Below are 25,331 nucleotides of genomic sequence, written 5' to 3'. Positions count from 1 at the left end.
AAGACTATAGTTTTTTTGCCTACTTGCCCTGGTTTATCTGAACATCAGCATGTTGGCATATGCTACCTGCAGCTAACCAAGATGGTATTCCGTGGTGTGTACAGATGTGTTAGATGTGGAAGGCTTCTCACTGAGGGGCTGATTCAAGTCTCATGTTAGTCTGTACGGTGACTGAGTTCTGATGGAAAGATACTTGGGCTTTTGTTTGTTTGTGTTTTTCTAAAGTGGTGATTCTTCCTTTCCCTGAAGAGGAAATGGAAGAAGAGGAAGTCTAAGGGGAGGGAATGAATTTAATCCATCCTGCCCGAGCCACTTTTCTGTTTTTCTTCCAACTTTCTCTTAGTTAAAATTAGGTAGACCCATTACCAGGTTTCCTTCCTGCCATTGTTTTTTCGTCACTATTGCCTCCTCCAATGCAGAGCTGCTTGTCTTGTGTGAAAGAATGCAGGCGATGCTGTCTGTCTAGAGGTTTATGGTGGGCCCTGAGCGCTCAGCAAGTCGTAAGAGCTGCCTTAGATGCTTGTCTTGTGTGAGTTCCTCCGAGTGACTGATTGAAGGTGCATCTACTTAGCAGCCCCTAGAGTTGAGTTATGTCTTAGTGGCCCCTGTAGCCCCTGTAATGTTGCACTTGACACCTTAACATGCCTTCTCTTCCATACAGCATGGAGGGGGAGGGGCTGTTAGGTAAAAGCATGTGACAATCTGATCTTGCTGTCTTGACAGCGAGTAAGGGTGAGGAAATAGATTTTCTAAAGATAAGTGTCGTACTTTGGGGGAAATGCATGAGGCAGGATGTGATTAATTGTCACATGAGAAAATGGAACAGACTCTTAAACTGAACCGAGGAGGGAGACGATTTCTGGAGTCTGCAAGAGCATACGAACACGAAGGTGGGCCTGAGTGCTGAAGACAGCAACTCTAAATGAGGGGACAGGGAAAGAAGGGTTGGAGAAAGCAAAAGCAAGGGTGGGGGGGGGGTCTCTCCCCTCTTTTCCCTCACTTCCCCTCTCCTCCCCTCTCCTCTATTTTCGTCTCCTCTTCCCTCTCCTTTGTGACGTCCTTGTAGTTTCCCATCCCACTCTGTCTGTCTGTCTCCTTTTCTTTCTTTCTGTTGCTCTGACAGATCTCACTGTAGCTCAGGCCAAGTTGTCTGCAAGCTTTTAGCAATCTGGCTTCGACTTGCCAAGGGTTTAGACCAAGGAATGAGCTAACACACCTTCATAGAGGTTTAAATGTAGGTTGGAGACCTGAGAAGTTTATACCTTTTTCCCCTTGAGAACTCTTATGATTGACTAGATCCACACTCTAAATAATTAGAAAGATGCACTTAATTTTTATTCGTGTTGATATAACCTCCAATAGTTTGAAGCTTCAAGACATTTAATTGATTTCCCTTCTGTTTAAACGTTATCGGTCTTCAAAGAAACTCTCACACGCTTGCAGAGGTCTAGATTCAATTAGTTATTAGCACAAAGTATGAAACTAGGAAAATACATTTCTCCAACTTTGAAGCAAAGAGGCAAAATCCATTTTCTTCAAGTACTTCTCAAAAGCTTTTAGTCCCAAGAAAAAAAGAACATAAATTTTTTCAATCCAATAATCTGGTTACCTTCATGGCACATGAAAGCCAGCCAGACATTGAGACCACTTAGCCTAATACCCCGGTTTAGAGATTCCTAACTCCAGCACCCTGTTCTTTCTGATGAGAAGTCTTAGGGGTCTGAGAACTAAACAGATAGAGGACTTGCTTTTCTTTGGTGACTGTTCACTTGGCCTTGCACCTGTCTGTGTCCCTATCTCTGGCCTGTTTGAGCCCTCTTTCTCAGATATCTTTCTACTTTTGTTGGAAAGGGGGAAATTTGATGTTGAATGGGAGAACCAAACAAAGTGGTCTGACTGTGTGTTTGATTACATTTTCATTAATGATCACTAATATGACTGATGTCTTTGGGAAAATGTTTGAGGAACACTTCAGACCCTATGGTTCAGAATATCCCTTGCCAGCTTTTTTTTTGGCAACTCTTATGGTTAGCTTCAGCTGTCAACTTGACACAAACTTATGGTTCTCTGGGAAGATGAACTTCAATTGTAGAACTGGTCTGATCAGATTGGCCTGTGGCCTTATCCATGAGGCATTTTCTTAATTGATAATTGATATAGAAGGATTCAGCTCATTGTGGGAGGTGCAATTCATAGGCAGGTGGATGTAGACCGTATAAGAAAGGTAGCAAACTGTGATCCTGAGAGCAAGCCAGTAAGCAGCTTTCCTTCATGATAACAGCTTACCACAAATTAACATATGTGACTTGTTATATCCCAGGCCAAATACTTTCTCTGTTTGATTGGACTCTGTGAAACTGCTATACAGTAGATGTTCAGAACTCTGAGTTTCTGGTTATGGGACTTTCCTGACAAATGAACTCAGTCTGACAGACCAGTTTCATCTTCTTTTTGTTGGCTTCATCATTATTTTTATTTCCTTTGTGTCACTAAAAGAATGTAATCTGGATTTGTTGTTTGTTTTGTGGTTTTTGGGTTTTTTTTTAAAATTAAGAAAATGGGGTTTATTAATAAAGCATAGTCTGAACATGTTTCTCTTGGTATTTTGGGGGCAGTCTTCTTGTTTTCATCAGTGCTCCAAAGATCTTCATGTTGTTATGTGGGTAGCAATATTTTCTGTCATCTGTCTTCCTTTGAAAATTAGATTATCCATGGTAGTTTTCAAACAAAAATCATAAGATGAGGATAATTCATTTTAGTCTTAAACTAAGATGCATTAATGATTTTTTTCCATATCTAAGTTCTTTGTGCTATAGGTATATGAGATCAAAGCCACTTTGAGTGAAAAAAAAACCTTCCCTTTCCCACTCCCCAGGGCTAATGGGTTGTCTTAGTTAAGGTTTCTATTGCTGGTGAAGAGACACCAGGACCATGGCAACTCTTATCAAGGAAAACATTTAATTAGGGCTTGCTTACAGTTTCAGAGTTTAGTCCATTACATCATGGCAGGAAGCGTGGCAGCATGCAGGCAGACATGCTAGAGAAGGAAGTGAGAGTTCTGCAGGCAACAGGAAGTGAACTATCACACTGGGTGTGGCTTGAGCATATAAGAACTTAAAGTTCACCTCCACAGTGACACACTTCCTCCAACAAGGCTATATCTGCTCCAACAAAGCCACACCTCCTAATAGTGCCACTTCCTTTGGGCCAAGCATCCAAATACATGAGTCTTTGGGAGCCATAACCCTTCAAACAACCACAGAGGACATACTTGTAATCTCAGCTACTCAGAAGACTAAGGTAGGAGGATTGAAAGTTCAAGGTGTTCCTGAGCTACAGAGTGAGTTCAAGGCTGGCCTAGCCTCCTCAGTGAGATATTGTTTCAAAATGGAAAGTAAAGGGAAAGGTTGTGATATAGCTCAGTGGTAAGGCACTGGCTTGCATACAGAGAGCCTGGGGTTCACCTCAGAAGTAAAAATGTTTCCCCCTTTCTTTTTTTCCCTTTAAAGGAGACTCTTAACATCATTTTATGTACAGCTCTATGTATGTATATGTACATATATATTAATCTATTTTAATCAGCACGTTTAGTAACAATGTTTCTTGTACAGGTTTAGTACTCCACACTCAACCCTAATACCTTCCTTTTCCAGTGTTGACCTGAGCGCTTACTCACCTTTTTATTTTATTTTTTGGTAAGAAGCACCAGAGCACTTTTACTTATAAAATTGTTGGAGTCTTTAGATCTCCACCATATTTTGATGTACTTCCTTGTCCCATGTTTCACTAGAATAAAGACGAAAGAATTGGGTATTAAAAAATAGCAATCTGGAAACAGTACTGGAATTTTATTGTTGGAAGCAAACACTTAGTAATGTTGTACTGAAGAAGCAGGGGTGGGGCTAGATGTAGTCAAGTAGAGAAGGCAGAGGCATTGTGTATGGGAAGTAGAAAAAGACAAGATCTCCTGAGTAAATTGGGAACATGGGGACCTTGGAGGAGGGTTGAAGGGGGAAGGGGAGAGGCAGGGAGGGGAGCAGAGGAAAATGTAGAGCTCAATAAAAAAATCAATAAAAACAATATATCATTTGGTACTTGGTGGTAGAAGACATTTTTTTTTTAACATTCTGCATGATCCATTTGTGGTTCAGCAGAAACACTTGTAGTAGTTTCCCCCCCTTTAATGAGTTTCCTTTTTATTGACATGATACATAGAAAAATAGAAGAGCCAATTGCAGGTCACATGTCCCAATACTGATGATGGACGCAGGGCAGGCCTTCCTAACTCTTAACATGAATCAGAGTCTTGGCACTGCCTTTCATAATTTATCAGTCCTTAAAGTAGAGTGCTTTGCTCACGAAGCTTTGGAGAAACAAGAACAATAAAACACACAATTAATTAAAATCTTTAGAATGAGCAGCAGCAGCATTGATAAAGCATTAGCCTCTAAAGCACACAGGAAGTGCAGTCCCAGTGGGGGAACCAGGTTAAAAGTCGATCTTTCATCGTGGTCAATAAACTGAGCTTACTGAGCTTGGGTCTGTAAATTTAGAAACAGAAATAGACATTTAGGCAGGACCCTACTCGCCTCTACACAACACATCTCGGTTATTAATAGCAACGCTGTCTATAGTCTGTGCTTGATTTTGCACATACGTTCTTGTGCAGTACTTGGAAGAACTGTACAGAATAGGTGTTAGGGTTTTCAGTGTGTGGCTGAGGCAGCAGATCACTTGATGAAATGCTTCTCAAAGTGGGCTCCATCCTTCTCCTCAGCAGGAACTTGTTAGGCAAATTCATACCCACCCCCATCTTCCCTGAACCAAATTTTTAGGAGTGGAGCCCTGTTGTGTTTTAAGAACAAGTCTCACGTGTTCTAGCCTCATGCCGAAGTCTGAGAACTATTGGGTTATATAACCGTATGTGATAATGCTCTGTTAGTGAAAACAGGATTTCAGATGGTATATTGGAGTTTACACTTACTGGAAGCATCTCTACGGGGGTGTGCTGGACAGTGGTTTTCCTATACAGCCTTAGGTCTGCTATAGTTTTATTTCACTCTCCCCATCTTTACCAGTAACTTCTCTGTTTCATGTGTGTGAAAAGAAGTCTTTTAACTAAGAGGAGCATTTAAAAATCTTTCTTTGGACAGCCATCTGGGTCTGGTCTCTTTCCACTGTAAATCGCGGTTCTCTTTCCTAAAGGTTTCTTGGAAATGAGATAGGACTGGTTATGCTCATGTCTTGTGATAGTCCCTGAAGTCATGGGCTTTGCTATGCTTTCTTTTCTGTATTCATAGAGATAGTCTGGTGTCAGACATATGAATGGCAATCCGTTTCTCACTGGCTGATTGATAGAATGCCCCCATCTTATCTGACGTTCACACAGCCTGTTCTGGACCGTTAATGCTGGGTGCCACATTCACAGACAAGCCAGGCAGAGGCACAGCTGGTGCATCCCGGTTTAGTGTTTCCTTATTGCCAGATCCACGTGTGTTTTCAGACTCCCGAGTCATAGTTCTTCAACTAAAAACAGACGTGATGGTATCCTATGTGTTAAACTTGTTTCTTTGAGGATACTTCGGAAAACTCCGAGTGCTACACAAACGTGCACTGGAATTCTGGAGTGTCTTGATGAATAGCTTCTGAGCTGAGGAGTCATGAGCTCAGAAGCTCATGACGTTTGCTGATGAACTAGATTGTCTTCTCGAGCTAGGGAGCAAGAGTGTCTGGACAGAGTAGAAAGACCATGAGTGTTTTGTAGAGGACCTCAGACTAACACAATCAATCCTGGCTGTCGACATTCTGAATGACCCTCTCTCATCTCCAGCCATAAAACAAATGCCAGACGACCTTCATGTAGGGCTATCTATGCAAGCCTAACAGAGAGCTTGGAAGTAGTTACCAGGGAAGCTTGTTGAGGAAGAAATGTTGGAGCTAGAAGAGCATGGGGTGTGGAATAGGATTACCAAGGCCTTGTACAGACTCCTTGTAGTATGCTTGGGTTTTTTAGAAGCCTAGTTTTCTATCCCTTGAACCATATGCGAACTTTCATATAGAAGAGCAAGAAGCTACATAGGTTTATCTATCTCTCTAGCATGGTTACAATGTCACCAGACCCCCCCCCCCCTCTCTCTCTGTGTGTGTGTGTGTGTGTGTGTGTGTGTGTGTGTGTAAGCCTTGACAATATGAAGAATGTCTTCCTTAAAAGTGGGCAATTGTTGTTTGACTCTGTGGATTCTTTACTATGGCAATGTAAATCTGACTTGAAGAAAAGACAGAATTCTGATATTTTAGTAATAGTTTCAGGTTTTTTAACGTTGGCTTAATGGGAAGTGAAAACTTTCTTCATGGCCCAAGCAACACATCTGTAGACCAGATTGGGTGCAGACTGCCAGCTGGTGGCCTCTTCTGTAGAGGGTTCTGTAAACAAAACCTGTTATTATTAGATGCCGTGAAATTTATAGGCGCTTCCCAGGAGCCACTATGTCAGGGACCCTCCAAGAAATACATCTGTGTTTCCTTGTTTCCCCAAAAAAATAGCCCCCTATCCCAAAGCCAGGCCTGCTTTGACATAGGCTCCAGGGACTTTTAAATTTGTGCTGCATAATGTGGAGAGATTTTAAGTCCAGATGTTTAGGCGGGTTGACAACTACATCTCTTTTGAGGGGAGATTTGCAGAAGTGGTTTTATCTCTCTAGGAGGTCAAGCATCAGTCTGTACATTAGGTCACTGGGTAGAAATGATCCGTAGGTTGGCCATTTTATTCTTCTCGCTCTCTTTTGTATGTATGTGCATTTAGGGGTAAGTGTGTGAGTGAACATGTATGTACACATGCCTGTGGAGACCGGGAGACAACCTTAGGTATGCTTCAGGCAATACAACCCCTTCCTTGTAAAGATGTGTTCTCTCATTGGCCTGAAGTTTGTCTAGGCTAGACTGGCTGGCCAGTGAGCCTCTGGAAACAGCTGGCTTCCTCTTCCCAGTATTTGAGATGGATATTCTGGAGCCACCATGTTTGACTTCAGGACTTACATCACTTTTTTCAGGAATAGTTTTGTATTGACTCCGGTCTTCAATTTGCATTACAGAAAAAAGAGTTTGATGTGGATAACCTCAGCAAGTCTGAGCTGCGGATGCTTCTCAGTGTGATGGAAGGGGAATTAGAAGCCAGAGACGTGGTCATTGAGGCCCTGCGGGTAAGAACATTCTGGGACCGTGTCCTTATCATTTCACCATTGGCAGAGGTGCTTTTCCTCTTAGTTTTTGCATCAGTTGCATTTAAAACGTTATATTAGGCTAATATATGCTCCCCACTCAAAACATCAAACGAGAAACTACATAAAACATACAAGTCATATAGATGTTGAAATGATAGAAGCTGAGAGTAAACCATTGAAAATGGGAGACTTGAGAAGTCTACTGTGTTAGTCTTCAATCCTTACATGTATCACAAATTTGTTTGACCTTTTAAATAGACATACTATTTTAAAAAAAAATAGTACTTTGTGGCTTGCATGTGTTTGATAGCTGTGAGGGAGAATTACAAGAATCATTCATAAAAATATTACCGATAATATATCTTTTTACTTCCCCTGTCCTGTAAGTTAAAAATGATGTTTTTTATTTTTAGAAATTCAGAGATAAAATGGAAATGTTCATATCTTCAAATTATTTTTATCAGAGTTTTCAGTAATTTAAAAATATTTCTATAATAGCTTGAAAAGAATATATCAAATGTCTCGATTACATTTTCTTTTTGAAGTAACGTTAATCTGTCTTGATGCAGTTTTATGGTTGGATTCCACTTCTTGACTTGTTTTGGTATATTAGGCAACTGTAAGCTTCAGTTTGGTTTTGTTTTTCCTTCGTTTATAGTTCTTTGTATGTAATCCGATATATCTTGGTTCTCAGTTATTTAGCAAACAGGGATGAAATTATTACATATAAAGTGTGGGTTTATCTTATTTCACCAGGGATTATTTCCTTAAACTTTGTTCTGGGAATCTGTCAAAATGTAAAACGACAGCTGATTGTTGTCTGTGACAAGAGCGTTTATGGTGAAGGAGGGAGGTAGGAACGGTAGATGATCACAGAGGCTGTCTAAGGATGTAGCCTGTACAGGGAGGTAGGAACGGTAGATGATCACAGAGGCTGTCTAAGGATGTAGCCTGCACAGGGGTGTAGAGAACTTGATCTTGAGTGGGAGTGGAAACATTTCCTGAGTTCACATAATGGAAACTGGCATATTATCTACCATTAGTTCAATGACCAAGAACAATGTCCCCACAAACTAGGAGTCTGGTTGTGTCGTCTGCAAGCCAGCATTGAGTGGAGTTACAGCTCTTTGGATAAGAAGCTTTGCTACGTGAGCATCTGTATAGTTTGGTTGTGAGTGTGGTCTGTCCTTTTCCACATGGAGGATATAGTATGACCATCTTTGCTACTGTTTCAGAATGCAGTCACCTCTTGAAACCAAACAGAAATGCATGGCTCAGCGGACCTTACGTGCTTTTCTCTTCTGTAGTAATGTCCAAAATGCACTGGCCCTGTGGAACCTCCCACCGTTTGCATAAATGTTTGAACACTTAGTAGGTCCTTTGTTTTATGTTTTAGAAAGCACGCACATTTTCTTTAATTTAATTGCGATATTCCGATTGGAAGAGTACAGGCAAAGGTTCCCTAATGATCAGGTGGATGTCTTCTGTAGAACTGAAGTTTGAATTGTAAGGAAACTTAAACGGCACAGTCAGTGGTTTAAACTCTTATCGAATCCTATTTCTCACGCTCACAATTTCTGTTGCATTTCTGTTGTGCTTGGCTACCCTGCCAGGGATATTATGGATAATTGGATGTTTAAGTATGTTGTATTAAAGTAAAATGTTAAAAAGGTTAAAATCTCAATCGTGACATTATTTCATGATATTTAATAGAAAAGTAACTTACAATAAGTGGGGACGATCTTGAAGAAGTTAGGGGAGGGGAAACTGTAATCAGAATATATGGTATGAAAAAAATCTATTTTCAATGAGAGAAAAATAAATATGAATTTCCATTCATGTATGTTTATTGGAACATATGATGAACTTGATGTCCGATTGCACTTATTTATAATCAATGCAGTTGCAAGAGAATCCTGATCCAAGCCTACCGTAATGTTGACTCAGATACAGTGAGGTGGTGAACAACTTCTGGTAAAGTTCCAAACAAAAGTGTGTGTTTAGCCAAGCCTGGTGGCGCATGCCTGTGATGGATCTCAACACTGGGGAGTCAGAGGCAATGAGATCAGCATAAGTTCAAAGCAACAGTGGTCTACATAATGAGACCCCGTGTCAAACTAAACAAACAAGAAAGAAAGAAAAAAAAAAGAAGAAAAAGTATACATTTACATGGGAATTCTATCTCTAGAGAATTTGGTTTGTTAAAATAATTTAAATAAGGTGTTTATTGATAAAAAAAGGAACTCCTGTCTTGCCTCAAAATGGTCATACCAAACATTCTCATGAGAGCAGTAAACTGAAGGGCATGTGAAAGTTTGGGGAAGACTTGAAAAATATTCTTGGTGGCAGTGGATTGCAGAGTTCAAGGCCAGCCTGGTCTCTAGAGTGAGTTACAGCACAGCCAAGGTTACAGAGAAACCCTGTCTTGAAAAACCAAAAAAAGCAAAGAAAGGAAACAAAAAAATTTTAAAACACTATCCTGAGTGAGGTAAGCCAGACCCAAAAAGAGGAACATGGGATGTACTCACTCATATTTGGTTTCTAGCCATAATTAAAGGACATTGAGCTTATAATTCGTGATCCTAGAGAAGCTAAATAAGAAGGTGAATCCAAAGACAAAGATATAGACATCCTCCTGAATATTAACCTTTATCAGGCGATGAAAGGAGACTGAGACAGAGACCCACATTGGAGCACCGGACAGAAATCTCAAGGTCCAAATCAGGAGCAGAAGGAGGGGGAGCACGAGCAAGGAACTCAGGACCGCGAGGGGTGCACCCACACACTGAGACAATTGGGATGTTCTATCGGGAACTCACCAAGGCCAGCTGGCCTGGGTCTGAAGAAGCCTGGGATAAAACCGGACTTGCTGAACATAGCGGACAATGAGGACTACTGAGAACTCAAGAACAATGGCAATGGGTTTTTGATCCTACTGCATGTACTGGCTTTGTGGGACCCTAAGCAGTTTGGATGCTCACCTACTAGACCTGGATGGAGGTGGGCGGTCCTTGGACTTCCCACAGGTCAGGGAACCCTGACTGCTCTTCGGGCTGGGGGGGGGGACTTAATTGGGGGAGGGAGAGGGAAATGGGAGGCGGTGGCGGGGAAGAGACAGAAATCTTTAATAAATAAATAAATTAAAAAAAAATCCTAGATGTGCGGCAGACTCACCCCCCTCACTTTCCCCCTCCCCCCACCCCCGTTCTCAAAGAGCCAGTTAATGAGAAAAACACAAATGTCCTGTGCTGCTTCAAAGTAGGCTGTGGAGAAGCGCTGGCTGAGCCCACTCTTCTGTGTTTAGAGACTGAAGTCAAACACGCTGAAGGGGAGGCCTGAGAGAAGATGATCCCGCCAGGACCACACACGGGCTCACACACGAGCCTGCTCCTTCGTTGTCACACTGTGGAATTCAGTGTGTGTGAGATCTCCTAAAAAGCTTTTCTCAGCCGGGTGGTGGTGGCGCACGCCTGTAATCCCAGCACTCGGGAGGCAGAGGCAGGCGGATCTCTGTGAGTTCGAGACCAGCCTGGTCTACAGAGCTAGTTCCAGGACAGGCTCCAAAGCCACAGAGAAACCCTGTCTCGAAAAATAATAATAATAAAAAAAAGCTTTTCTAAAAATGATGTTTATGATTTATTTAAATATTTAGACGGTCTGGATTGAAGAGTGGGCAGTAATGGAATTTTCACATACCTGTGGTACCTGGAATAAACTGCCAAAAATTTACTATGTTCCCTGTGTATTTGATGATGGAAACCACTCAAATATTTACCTGGGTTCAAATGTGCCATGATATTGTCTTTTTCTTAACAGTGCAGCAGAATATGGTTTACTGGATGATGAATGCCCCAGAAAGAAACTGAGGAGAAAAAGGATGTGACATTTTTTATTTTATGTTATTAGATAAACTTATCTGTAAATTAAGAACCAAAATCTCTTTAGTAAATAACCAGTATACCATGTATCTACAGGTGTAGTACATTTTGGTTTTTTAAGTAAAAAAAACAAAATGCTGTTTGAGCTTAATAATTGAAATAAGGGATGCTAATTTGTACCCTGAACTGTATTAGGTTTAGAAATGATTGCATTGCGACTTTTCCAAATTCTTTATAATTTAAAAATGTGTTTCAGACCAAGCTGTTTCACTTTCTAAACCCCATGATTCTGGTGGTTTTGAGTTTCAAATCATAAAGGTTTTATTGATCGTTGAATAGGGAGCGGTAGACCCCCGAGAAGAGTCCTCAGATGAAAGCTTGGAGGGGGTAAAACAGATCACAGTGTGCATCTTGGCATTTGTGCTGCTTTCCTTTTTTAAGATAAAAAAAATACTTTTAATATAAAGAGTCCATAGCTTTGTAACAGTATTCACGTTAACAATTTTTAAAAATATTTTTACACATGGTCTTGCTATGTAGCCCAGGATGACGAGGAACTTGTATCCCCCTGCCCCTGCCGCCTGCGTGCTGGGATTGCAAGCGTGTAACCCCATGCCCATTTCTAAGAACATGCATTTTCCTTAAAAAGAAATTGTCTTGTAAGAAGAGCAGTCCTGACTTCCCCATCGGATTTTATGTAGGTCGCTTTACCCTCTTTTTATATGAGACAAATGAAATTGCATGAAGGCTAAGCAATCCCCCTCTTAAACTTCATAAATAAGCAAACTGTAGGAATCAGGGTTTTCAGTTATTTGCATTTCTCTACACAGAAAGCACTTCTAGCTCTGGTAACCTTGCAGGACTATCAGTTGACAGAAAAGCCTATCCAAGGGATTGTGTGAACAACTGTATGAAAAAGACCGAAATTACACTGGACGTTTATTTCTCTCTCAATGCTGTGAAGATGAGTGATGGGAGCTGGAGAGGCAGCCCTGTGCCAAGTCTCAGCTAACTGCCAGGGTTATTTTTGTGTTACTCCCCTCCGAGGGAGTTGGATTCCCCTGAGTGGTGGAAGCCTGGTTTGGGGTAGCCCTGCAGCAGGGTGATGTACAGTAATAGGAAAGAGAGGAGGTGAACCGCAGGCTTTTCTTTTTTTGCAGTATGCTCAAGGTTTCTTGAGCTCAGAAGGGGAGCAAGTACTACAATTGCAGTACAGGAGGCTGAGGCAGGAGGATTGAGATCTTGAGGCCAGCTACATAGTGAGGTCCTGTCAGAGATATGCAAAAATATAGTCATTGAATACCCACTGAATACCAGGCAGAAAAGTGAAATTAAGGTGCATTAATTAAGTACAGGCATACTACTTCAAACATTTCAGAAAAATGCTCTATCCCGACCTTATATATTTTAAAATTAATTCTTCCCAGTAGTGTCGTTTAGGCCAGACCTTGCTTTTTCTCAAACTGTCACTGACTGTATTCAGAGTTTTCCTAGGTTGATATTCATTTTTATAATAAAGTAAAACAAAAGCCTGATCTACTCATTGGGTCCAGATTGCAGAAAAAATTGAAAGCTTTTAAATATTACTCTCAATTGAAACAGGTTTTCTCAGGCCCAGCACTGTTGATATCTGGGAGTAGGTTCCTTTGTGGGGCGCGGAGAGAGTATCCGGTGTCCTTCCCGGTGGTCAGCAACACTCCACAGTGACCTCCCTTCAACCCATGCTTGTCTGCAGCATACCTAGCGTAATGACCAAGGAAGATCTCCTATGAGGGACACAATTGGGCCCATGGGGTCAACACCATTCTGAAGTCATACTAACCACTAGACATGTCACTTTAAAAATTTTCTTTGAAAAAAAAAAAAAAAACGAATGTAAGAACTTAAAAGGATTTGGACCTATTGTGATGCAATCTTTTCCTTGTGAAATCCTGATCCTTCAAAGCTAAAGGTTAATCTGAAGGCGCCTATCTGAACAAGTTTTATGACCCTTTCCAAACAGGCCACATATTTTACTATTTAAAATTGCAGTATACTTTCTTTTCCAGAACCTAAGTGCTTTACTTTTCAAAGGGAAATGCGCTTATGACTGTAATGCTGAGTGTTGGAATCTTGATACAGAACACATGGTGCGGGGAGTCAACCCAGAGCCTCTCACTGAGTAAGCAGACGCTCATCCTCCTTCCACTGACCTGGGCACCTCAGTATCAGACCAAATAATGTGTTCCGTTCTGTTTTGAAAACTAGCTCTTGGTTAATGGCAACGTATTGTGAGCACACCTTGTGTGCATTCGTGCTAAGTGTTGATCAAAGAATACTAATCTGGCTTTTCATTGGTTTCAACTAAGTAAAACATAAAGGGTTCCAAATTCCCCTATAATTGCTGGCAATTGAATAACCAAAGTGGATTATGTATGTATATATATATAGTGTGTGTTATTCATTTTACTGAATGGATCTGATGAGCATAGCTAAATTTACAAAAACATAAATCGATGTGGGACGTCCTTCTGTCTGTGTGTTGCCTTTATTGGTTAATGAATAAAGAATTGATTTGAGTCTATGGCAAGGAAGAACTTAGCTAGGCAGGGAAAACTAAGCTGAATGCTGGGAAAAAGAAGGGTGGAATCAGAGAGAAGCCATGGAGCCGCTGGAGATAGACACTGGGAACTTTATCCGGTAAGCCACAGCCACATGGCTATATATTTTTATATATATGAGTTAAATTAATGTAAGAGTTAGCCAATAAGAAGCTAGAGCTAATGGGCCAAGCAGTGATTTAATTAATACAATTTCTGTGTGATTATTTGGGGTCTAAGCTAGCCAGGTGGCTGGGAATCAACAAGCGGCCTTTCTTCTCCCACAATAAATTTACTCTTTTCCTTTCCTGATTATGAGATAAGACTTATCCATGTCTAGAGAAAAAAAAGTATTGATCAGGAATTATTTCATTTCTACAGCAAAATCAATTTTCATGAAATACAAATAGCCACTGATTTTACTATTGTCTTGGGCTGGAAAGATGGCTCAGAGGTTAAGAACACTGACTGCTTTTTCAGAGGTCCTGAAACCAATTCCCAGCAACCTCATGGTGGCTCACAACCACCTACCATGAGTTCTGTTGCCCGATTCTGGTGTATAGTCAGACATGCAGACAGAAACATTACATGCATAACAAATAAATATAAATCTTTAAAAAAATACTATTATATTTTGCCCATAAGACAAAAATGAAAACTAACAATTTTATTTCTTTCTGTGAAATTTTATTTTCTTTAGTGAATAGTTATCATTAGTTTCAAAAAGAGGAAACTAATCTGTTCTGTATTCTAGGATATGTAGTTGATGTTATAAGCACATATCTGAGTCCAGTGGTCACCTACTGAAATTTTTTGCTTCTTGTGTCCCAGTGAAGCAGTGGTTCCAAACCTTCCTAATTCTGCACCTCTTTAATACAATTCCTCATGTTGTGGTGCCCCCCCCCAACTATGTAGTTATTTTCATTGCTACTTGTTAACTGTAATTTTGCTACTGTTGTGAACAATAATGTAAATATTTTTGGAGACAGATTTGCCAAAGGGGTCATGACCCACAGAATGAGAATCACGTGCTGGGGACACATGATGATGTAGTCAACATAGAGATGATATTATTATAAGAAGGGTAGAACGTATGAGACTGGGAGGAGGTTGGTGAGAAGGGAAAAGGAATCCACTCAAAGCAAGTGGTGAACCACAAGGCTCATGAGTGCGCTTTTGTAGCTCCTTCACATAGTGTTCTCTTTCTCGTTTCTATGCCACGGGCTTTTCTCACACCTGATGGGTTTCTTGTGTACAGACAACATGGACGAGGGGTTGCAGTCCCTTTCGTCATATGTCAGGCTTGCTGCTGCTTTCTCTGCACCCCCCTTACCACAGTGATGATGAATGTTGGTAGTCTGGAGCCAGTAACTGAGCCAGAGAATTAGCTGGGCGATGCTTCCTTCCCAAATGTTAACACATTATAAAAATATTCCTGAGGAAAACATGCTGCCAATGAGGCTTGTAGAACTCAGTGATGTATCTCTCCAAACTAGGTGCAAGACATAGGCACAGTTACACATAGGAAGGCAGGAATGTGGGTTTGTATAATTTGAAGGCATTGCAGTTACAAGAACCATCTGTAGGAGGAGGGCCCGCTTGTTCATCCCAGCCACCTGGCTAGCTTAGAGCCAAAATAATCACACAGAAACTGTATTAATTAAATCACTGCTTGGCCCATTAGTTCTAACTTCTTATGGGCTAACTCTTATATATTAATTTAACCCGTCTCCATTCATCTGTACATCACCATGAGGTGGTAGCCCAGCAGCACAATTTCATCACATTGATCTCCTGTGGTGGTTCCGTGGCATTTCTCCGACTCTGCCCTTTTTCCTCTCAGCGTTCAGCCTTGCTTTCCCTTCTTAGTTCTGTCCTTCCCTGCCATAGGCTCAAAGCAGTTCTTTATTCATTAACCAATAAAAGCAACACATAGACAGAAGGACCTCCCACACCAACTATCCAGTCAGTGTAACCTGAAAAAAAGCAGGATGCTCTTTCTGGCATTCTGGTTTTATTATAGCTGTATTGTCTTAATGCCCAAAGGCTAAGGAACAAGTTAGGAATTTGTATAAGATGTTTTCCTTATCATATTTACAATTAATTCTCTATTTGATTAGAAAAAAGATATTAGGGGTTTCAAGCAACTCCCTCAAAATTCTGGTATTTTTCTTCTAGTTGTAACAATTAGGGAAAAAATTGAGAGGTTTCTGGTTCTAGCTTTCTAATTTTCTAAGTCAAACTATAAATAGGTTCTTTGTTTGTTTGTAGTACTAGGAATTGAACATGCCCTTGCATATCATTCTTGTTGGCTTTTAGTAGCTTTGATAAGGACCATGACCAAAAGCAACATGGAAAGGAAAGGGTTTGTTTCATGTTACATCTAACAGTCCATTATAAAAGGAAGTCAAGGTAGGAACTTGCCTTAGGGTTTTCACCATGACCATGGCAATCCTTATAAAGGAAAACATTTAATTGGGTTGGCATTATTGTCACAGAGGGAAGCATGGTGGCATGTAGGTAAAGACATGCTGGAGAAGGATCTGGGAGTTCTACATCTGGATCCAGAAGTAGCAGGAGGAGACAGGGAGCCACTAGACAGGCTTGAGACTCTGAGACCTTAAAGCTAGTCCCCAGTGACACACTTCCTCCAACAAAGCCACACCTATTCCAGCAGGGCCACACCTCTTAATAGTGCTTCTCTCTGTGAGCCTATGGGACCATTTTCTTTCAAACACAAAACTCAATGCAGGAACCTCGAGGAAGGAGCTAAACCAGAAGCCATTGAGGAGTATGTCTTATTGGCTTACCCCCTGACTTGTTCAGGTTGCTGTCTGATACAATGTAGGACTACCTTTTCAGGAGAGGCACTGGCCACTCCTACATCAATCATTAATCAAGAAGATGTCCCACAGGCTTGTCTCCAGGACCACTGATAAGGACATTTTCTCAGTTGAGGTTCCTCCTTCATAGATGCCCCAACTTGTGTCAAGTTGACATAAAATGTACTAGCATGCTACCTGAGCACTTATCAAGGTGTATCCCCAGCAGTATTTTTATGTTCTTTGAGTCAGAGTCTTGATTTGTTCCCAATGTTTGTGAATTTGTGATCTTCCAGAGCCAGCCTCATAAGTAGCTGAAATCATAGGCCTGTGTCACCATCTGTAACAATAGGTTTTTGATTAAATAAAATCAGGACAGTAATTATTACACCTATATTACAAGTGGTAACTGGAAAGAGTGGAGAACAGAATCAGAAGATACATGCAATTCATTCATTCAGCAGGTATTTTCTATCTTTTTGATGTTCTTTCCTTGTATCAAGAGTACAGCATAAAAATAAGTGCCTGATTTCTTTCTCTTGAAACTTAGATTCCAGGGCAAGAGATGGGTATTGAACTTGCAAGAGAAAAATGAGATATACTTGAAAGTTTATTTGAGCAAAATGATGGCTTATGAAATGGGTAATCAGAAAAGGTTCAGAGTAGCTACTGGGTAGTTTGGGCAGAGAGTCTTTACAAACAGAACAAGAAAGTAAAACACGGAAATAGCCCGATTGGTTTCAGCTAGTTTTTTTTTTTTCTAATTGAATATTGATGGGTTGACTAGTTGGCAACTAGTGATTTACTACTTGATTGTTCATGACTGACACACAGTTGTTTTCTTCAACTAAAGTAGGTGTTCAGTGTGTCTGTATACTCGGTTAGACTGGTGTTATTTATGGGAACTCAGCATCTGGAGATAGCCTTATACTAGAGCACTAGCAAATGGCTTGTTTTGAAAATTAAAGTAAAAATATTAAAATCCAGATTATTGTGATAGAGGGAAAAGATCAAATACTATGAAAAGGAGTGAAGGGAAGAGTTGATTTCTAGCTTGTATTAGAAGAGAGGATGCGATACCCCTCAACCTGATATATTGTGAACTCAGCTGGAAGAAAAGGTTCAGGCAAAGGTTTTCATAGAGGAAGGACAGTGGCTGTTTATATTAGAAGGTCTGAGGGAGAATGAACACGATGAGATGAGAAGGAGTCAGGCTGAGGTTAGACAATGACAGACATGGTGTTTGAATTGCCTCCTCCCAATCATGGGAGAAGCCACAGGAGTGTTTAACTATGAGGGATTAATGGGCATTTTCTAAATGATCATTTTGAAACACCATAATGCATTGAGTTATGCAATAAAAGTTTTAATGTTTTAAACATAAATAATTTAACTGCCTCACCAATCCGGAACTGTTGGATGGGTTTAGGAGAGCCAGAGTGCTTGCTTGCACAGCAAATCCTAAGGGTCACGTGAGAATCAGAAGTCTCTTGGACCCTTTTCCAAGACTTCCAAATCATTGGTCATTGTCATCATTTTGGTTGCTCAGCAACAAAGTGAGTTTCTTCAGAAATTAAGATTTAGCTGATTATGAGTGTTATTAGACATTGGTTTAAATTAAGATTGATATGGAACGTTCCACAATAGGCATCTTTTGAAGACAAAGCTCTGTCTTCAATTTAATTTTCTCCAAATCTACTTTACCTTGGTACAGTTTAGATTTTTAAATTATATGGGTTTTATTTTTTCATGCCTCTACTTAAAGAATGTAAGTCAGCTATATATTCCAGAACATATTTGTTTTTATCCAAATTCCTTTGAACTCCTCTGTGTAGGTTAGGGCTCAATGGCAAAATGGGAATTTACAGAGTACTTGAAGCAGCCTGACAAGAATAGACAGGATCTTCCAACAGTGTCTGAGTTCATTGTCCCCAAGTATCCATCCAGGCTTATTTGAGTAGACTCCTGGAGTGTGATATCACTTAATAGCTCCACGCAAGCCATACACATTAGAATAAGCCAGCATTTCATCATCCCAGAATCCTCCTGATGAATCCTCTGGGAAACCCCACTCATCCTCAGGCACGGCCCCAGGTGTTCTATCTCCATCAAAATAGAACTGCATCTCATATGGGCATTGTGATCCTGTCAAGAATCTTGTCTTCATGTCTTTTCACTCCTTTGCTTCAGAGATGAGACCTTCTTGTGTTTTTAGGCTATCTTCATTCACCCAGGCTAAAGTTATTCTCCTGCCTCATTCCCCCATGTACATGAAGAGTACAGGCATAAGCTATCACACCCAGATTGGCACTAAGTTTCAATGGTTAAATTTCTGTGAATAATAGTCTTAATTTGTAGTGTAAAACAGACATGATCTTATATATTTAAGTCTTTTTTTTTTTTTTTTTGGTTTTTCGAGACAGGGTTTCTCTGTGGCTTTGGAGCCTGTCCTGGAACTAGCTCTTGTAGACCAGGCTGGTCTCGAACTCACAGAGATCCGCCTGCCTCTGCCTCCCGAGTGCTGGGATTAAAGGCGTGCGCCACCACTGCCCGGCTATATTTAAGTCTTGATAGGAAATTTTTATTAATATATATTAAACATACAAAACACTGAGTTTCATTATGTTTTCATGAATATATATATATATATATATATTTTTTTTTTTTACTTCCATATATATTTCCCTCTTAAACATCCCTACCAACTGGTAACCTTCCTCCCACTAGTCCCTTCCCTCTTTTTTCTTATCTTTTGTTATCTTATTATTATCATCATTATTAAATATTATTTTGGTTTTTAAATCTAGGTCTGCATATGAGCTATGCAGTTAAGGTAGCCTTTAAATGCTTACATAAGTAGGATGGAGAGATGTTTTAACATCACAACTTCTGACCTGTCCCAATGCACGTTGCTTGTACTATAAGGATTAAATAATGTTGCATATCACAAGACCCAACCTATAGTCAAGTTCCATGGTACTTGAAAAAATTCTTACATTTCCAGATGTTTTGGTAAAAAGATCATCCCCTCCCTACCCACAAACCTTTCCTCTCAGTGCATTATGAAAAGTGTAGGGCAGATCTTGGTTCCTTCCATTTTTTTCTGATTACTATAGTGGGAATTTTCTTCTATTCCTCTTTGTAGAATTAACACTTCGCCAAGTGAGAGTGGCAGATAAGAGCCAACACAGTCAGCTTGATCCACTTTTCCTCACAAGTAACAAGTCTGAGGCATTCTGGGAAATAGCTGGTTCTGTGGAATCCAACGGGCATTGTAGAAGGTCACACCAAGGGCTAGAAAAAGCAAGGGCCAGCTTGGCTTCCATGGGAGGGAGCAGCTGCTGTCTGGAGGCCTGTGAGGCCTTTTAGGAAGAGTGACTTTTCTTACAGTTTTTCAGCCAGCATTTTTTTTTTAAACAAATCCATTCCCTTCCAAGTAGGACTTAAGAATTTTGAAAAAGCTTAGAGTTGGCAACTTGAGAAAACCAACACAGAGAAAATTAGACCAGTGAATGACTGTAGATACTTGTCTTTGCCTGGCTACTCTGTTCCCCACATGCCTCCAGCTAGGGTCCTGTACTGTGCTATATCTGTCAACTTTAGTCACAGTGAAATTAGTCGTGTTAACTACTGTATGTGCTCGTCCTCGGGCCTGTCACTCTGTTCCGCACGCGTCTCCATGTTGGGGAGGATACTCTATATTACGATAGATCTTTTGATTTTTTGATGGGATTAGTTTCAAGTGTGCATGAATAATTCTGTTTGTGATTACCACCCACTAAGAGTAGAAAACACGGAGGGAGGTGTCCTGTTCTTTTAAGCCGAACAGTGTCTTTCCAACTACCTCTTCTTCCTATCCAACAACAGTGGACTCTTTATTGCCGTTGTCAGCTGGATGAAGTTTAAGCATATGGAGAAGGAAAGAGACTTCCCATGTTTAGGGTTTGTTTGTAAGCAAACCCTTCCCATGCGTTCTCTTATCTCTGTGGAATCCCCTGAGGTGGGTGATAACACCCATGCTTTAGCAATGGAGACGCTAAGACTGTGCATGTCATTTTCAGTCTGCCCCTGGCCTCCACTCTCACACGCACACCCTCATCGGTGGCATTAGTAAAGTTAAGCATTCTCCTAGACCTGGCTCCTTCGGCTCACTCTAAATGCCTCAAATTTCTAGGACATCCCCCTCTTCATGGCGTCAGCTGTGAATACCAAAGCTATAGAGAAACCATAGTGACAAAGACTTGCTAGTCTTCTGATGTTTAGTCATTCGATGATCCCCTTCAAGGGATTGTGGATAATTATTTATAAACAGAAACTAACTCTCACGACTTCTAAGATCTTACTTGAATGGAAGTTCTGACATTGTAAAAGAACACCATTGGTTATTAATGTTTTCTCCTCATTGATTATCATATGGAGTTTGTACTTTTCCATAATTAGGATATGATCCTGTCATCCTTGAATGTGTGTGTCTGTGAGAGCTACTCTCCCCAAGCATACCTTAAGGAAACAGATTTCTGTGAACGGACACGAGTGCCAATAGACACCTTAGTAATGCTTCCATCCTACCCTCCTCCTGCAGCCTACACCAAACCTGTCTCCTGTTGCTATGTTTCATCTTTCTTTTCCTTTTTTCATATTTTCTCAACTTGGATTTAGATTTAAATTTGAAAAGCAAAACAACAAGAGAGAGAGAAGCAGCAGCCAATACATTGAGCCATTAAATGCATACCTAGGTTGCTTCCTATTAGAGGCTGTTGCACGAGTTCTCTTTTCTTCTCTGAGAACTTTGTACACCAACTCTATATCTCTATCATCCCCACCCTCCGCCTACCCATTCTGACGTTACTATATCGCTTTTTGATTTTTATTTTTGTCCAATAGAAGTGGCCACGTAATCAAATACAATAGGTTCCTATCTTAGGTGAATGCAAAGCCAGAACAAGCCTGGCCACAAAATGAACATAAAGAAAATGTATTGTCTGCAGCAGGTGAGAAGATGGCATGGGAGTTCTTTCCAAAGTAGGGCCTTTCTCTTACAACCTGTGGAGAGTTTATGCAGGGAGCCTATGCAATAGAAATCACTTTAGGGCCAAGCCCTGAGTGTGCTCCTTTAAGGAGAATATTCCTGAGCATACACATACAAAGTCACAGTCCAAGAAGGAAAGATGGCAGACAAAGCCTTGAGTTTGCTTAGCCTGGGTCTGCATGGTCATGCTCCATTTCTCCAGAGGGTTTTTAGCCTAATCAAAATGAAAGCATACTTTGAAGGGGTGTTGTGTTAATCAGGAGTTTCCGGTAAAGCCATTGACCCACTTAATAACTGTGACTGTGTAGGGAAGGTGGGTGGTGGGAACAAGGGTCATGACAGAGTCACTATGATGAAAACATCTTGATGTTTTAAGTGGAATATTAAAATGCACATATTGGTTGCAAAATCTGAATCAATAGAAATGTTTCTTCTTATTTTGTATTTTTTATCCTTTATTGTATGAATGTTTGCCTGCATGTATGTCTTTCCACATGTACCTGTTTGTCGGGGTGGTGGGGTAGGGGTCAGAAAAGGTCATCGATCCCCTGGAATAAGACCTAGAGGCAATGTGAGTCACTGGGAATCGAACCCTGGTTCTCTACAAGGGCAGCCAGTGCTCCGCTAACCGCTGGGCCATCTCTCCAGCCCCCTACCCCCAAGAGGTAAGTTCTTAGTTATTCTAAAAACATCTCTAAATAAGCTCTGAAAGTGACCGTCAAGTTGATGATGACTGGTAGTGGGCGAGTCCCTCTCTCCTTCCTGGAGTGACACTCTGAAATATGTCAGGTAACCGTGGTCATGCATACCAGTAATCTGAATACTAGAGGCCAGGGCAAGAGACTTGTGAGTTCTCCACTGTATGTCCAGATCCAAACAGTAAATAAATAAATAAATGGTACTGAACTTCCTGCTGGTGTGTCGTGACAAAAGAATATGATCTCACTGAAGGCCTCAGTCTCTGCCTGGCTGAATCAATGGTTCTATGGGTTTTCTTCCCATCCAGAAAGTGGTCATGAGACATCAGTCGAGTAAGGGGAAGGAAAGGTTGGCTGGAAAATTAGGGGAAGAATTTTAGAAAACCTTAATAGGCATTGTTAATGTGTGAAATTCTTAATGAGGTTGAATTCCAAGCAGTTGACAGTTGAGACCCTCCTTAGGCTCAGGGGTAGGAAAGAGATATGGTAAAAATAGTGTTTGAGGGAGATTATGTTGGTTTCTTTGGGAAACAGATTGACAGAAGAGAGGAGGAAATGGATCCAAGGCAGCAATTACAATTGGCATTTGTTAAGTGTGGCTCTGTGAAGTGCTGAATTGCTGGTAATGACTAAAGTGAAGGTGAAATGTGTGTGTCTGTGTGTGTGTGTCTGTGCATGTGTGTGTGTCTGTCTGTGTGCGTGCCTGTGTTTTCGTGGGATTAACAGGATTTGAATAGACCTGGGATTGTAAGTAAAAACAATTATTCCTGTGTATGTGTGCATTGGCTCCAGTCTTCTAAGAGAAAATGGTGCTTCATGAAACAACTTGATATGAGGGCAGAAGGTTTTGCTTTTGTTTTTTTTCTTAAGGACTTTTTATTTGTGTGTCTTGGGGAAAAAGTCGGGTGTCTACTCCGGTTGTCCCAAGAACCTTTTAACAATTAACACTTGTCATTCAACATTTAACTCATAAACGTCCCTTCGGGGTACACTGCCATATTCGGTGCTGTGCTTGGAAACTGGCACCAACTGGACAATCCTTTTTGTATGGGAATTACTATGTAGGAAAGGACTGGGACCATAGTTAACAAGTTCCACCCTGAAAAGCGCAAGATAATTTCCCGAGATCCTGATTCATCAGGCTGTCGTGTAGACAGCCGACAAGGCTTTTATCTGAGAATTTCAGTCCACCTGACTAAGGTAGAACCTTCCTTCTCAGAAAATTGTATATCTTCTCATGCAATGAGTTCCCCAAGCAGGCTTTCCCTCCAGAGATGTCTGGACCCTGCGATGAATCCTCTGCATGGTTCGGAGCTGTGCCCTTGTTCTGCTTGAGGAAAGAAAGGATGCGGATGTATGACGAGCTGCCTGCTTTGTCTTTCATTCCTGTGTGCTAAAGCACTCCCAAGTGTCATGATTTTAAATAGTAAGTCCCTAACTCTCTGGGGAAATGAAGTTTTGGCTGGGCTGAGTGAGGACAGTTTAGCACCTGCCCCGTACTTGGCAAAGGGCCTATGTTGGACTATTTACATTCAAAATAGCTCCTCCATGTGTTTTCTGTCCGCTGCAAGCTTAGCAAAGGCTACAGGCAAGGGTTTCTTTGTCATACAGTGGCAAGGATTCAACAGGGAGCCTCCTTGGGGGCGGAAGGTAGGCTCTGCTCTTTCCTTAGAGCCCAGACCACTGCCGCTGTCTATCTCATTGGATTGTTCAAGCAGTCACAGCTCTGTGGTTGAAGGTAGACAGAGGCCTAACCTCATAAGAATGAGGACACTTAATACCTTCAGGAAACTGCTGCCATTATCTACAGAGACCTATCTCTGTTTAGTACTTTGTGTGAATTAGCTCATTTAATCCCCACAAGCACCTTCAGAGAGGTGTGCTATTATCCCGCCAAGGCTCACGGTCAAGTGTTGTGTTCACAGAACAAAGAGTCTAGTAAACTCGACTCTGATGTATCTTCTGTGTAATTAGGGGGAGAGCTCTAGATAATAACTACTAATGATAATGCCAGACGGGCTGGTGGAAGGGATGCAGAAGTACAGGTGAGCGGGTTCTAAGGGAGGTGAACTGTAAATGGTTCCTGGGAAAGAGACGGAGTTCCGGGAGGCTGTGAAGACTGAGTACATTAAAGACCAGTGAGACCTGTGTCTGGATAGGAGCAGCCTGATCCGGGATGCTTGTGTGCTCTGCACACAATGGAAAGGGAACTGGGTCGAGCGCCCGGGGATGGGTTGATTCAGCAGCCTGGCTGTAGTGGTACCAACCTTGACTCCTGGCAGGCCTGGCTTAGGCGAAAGGATTATACATAGTACGACTGCGTCTCAAAAGAGAAGGGGTTGGGGGCCGGTATGGATGAATATGATCAAAATACATCATACGGTTGTGTGAAATTCTTAAGAGAATTTCTAAAATACTGAAGGGAAAGAGAAGGTGTTAAATGCCATATTGAAGCTTCTGTGTGTATGGTGTGGTGGGCCGGGAGTGTGTCTGGAAGACTTTTAACCAGGACAGTGGACCGATCTGAGCCATTCCTTCTTCAGGGTGGTTTTCTCACCAGTAGCAGGTGCCTTGCTTGGGAATTTGTTCGAAATGCCAATCATAGACTGCCCCACCCTAGACCAAGGCGGAGACTCCAGGGGTGGGAGGAGCCTTGTTTTCACAAGCCCTTCCCTGTGGCTCTGATGCCTGCTGTTCTGAGAAGTATGGTAGGAGGCCCGGGTGCTAGGTAATGGCACTGTGCTTGGCTTAGCCCAACAGCTCACATGCTCTGCTCAAAAAGAAGGCCAGCAGTTGATGGCAGGAGCTGCAGAACGGCGCTGGAGGGAGTCTGAGTAAAAAGGGCAGCTGATGGCCCCTCACCATCTCGGGGCTGCTCCTCAAAAAGCTGTTACTCTCAATCCCGAAGTGGCACACCCCAGCTTCATTCAGGAAGGAGCTTGTGGAGGTAGTGCTGGAGGAGCACCCTTACTTGGCTAAAATAAAACATGAATGTGCAAGATGTCATGCTGTTTTGTTTACTTATCCCCAGACTGTTCCACAGAAGATCTGAAGAAACCCAAAAATTAAAAACAGTGTGTGTATATTAATATGTATATATGTATA

The 25,331-nt window shown here is 41.3% G+C and overlaps 1 protein-coding gene across 2 annotated transcripts in view; it reads left to right on the top strand.

Moving 5' to 3' along the window:
• The window catches only part of Cttnbp2 (cortactin binding protein 2), a 159,923-nt gene that overhangs the window by 6,063 nt on the left and 128,529 nt on the right, over window positions 1-25,331 (top strand). For both annotated transcript variants that reach the window (XM_026787506.1, XM_005363762.3), the window contains exon 2: window positions 7,092-7,199. In XM_026787506.1, coding sequence (XP_026643307.1) covers window positions 7,092-7,199 — 108 coding nt within the window. The remainder of the gene's footprint in view (window positions 1-7,091; window positions 7,200-25,331) is intronic.

Source organism: Microtus ochrogaster, linkage group LG10 (genome assembly GCF_000317375.1).
Source record: "Microtus ochrogaster isolate Prairie Vole_2 linkage group LG10, MicOch1.0, whole genome shotgun sequence".
Lineage (NCBI taxonomy): Eukaryota > Metazoa > Chordata > Mammalia > Rodentia > Cricetidae > Microtus > Microtus ochrogaster.
Note: the sequence above shows the minus strand (reverse complement) of the source record. Positions and strands in the feature narration are given on the sequence as shown.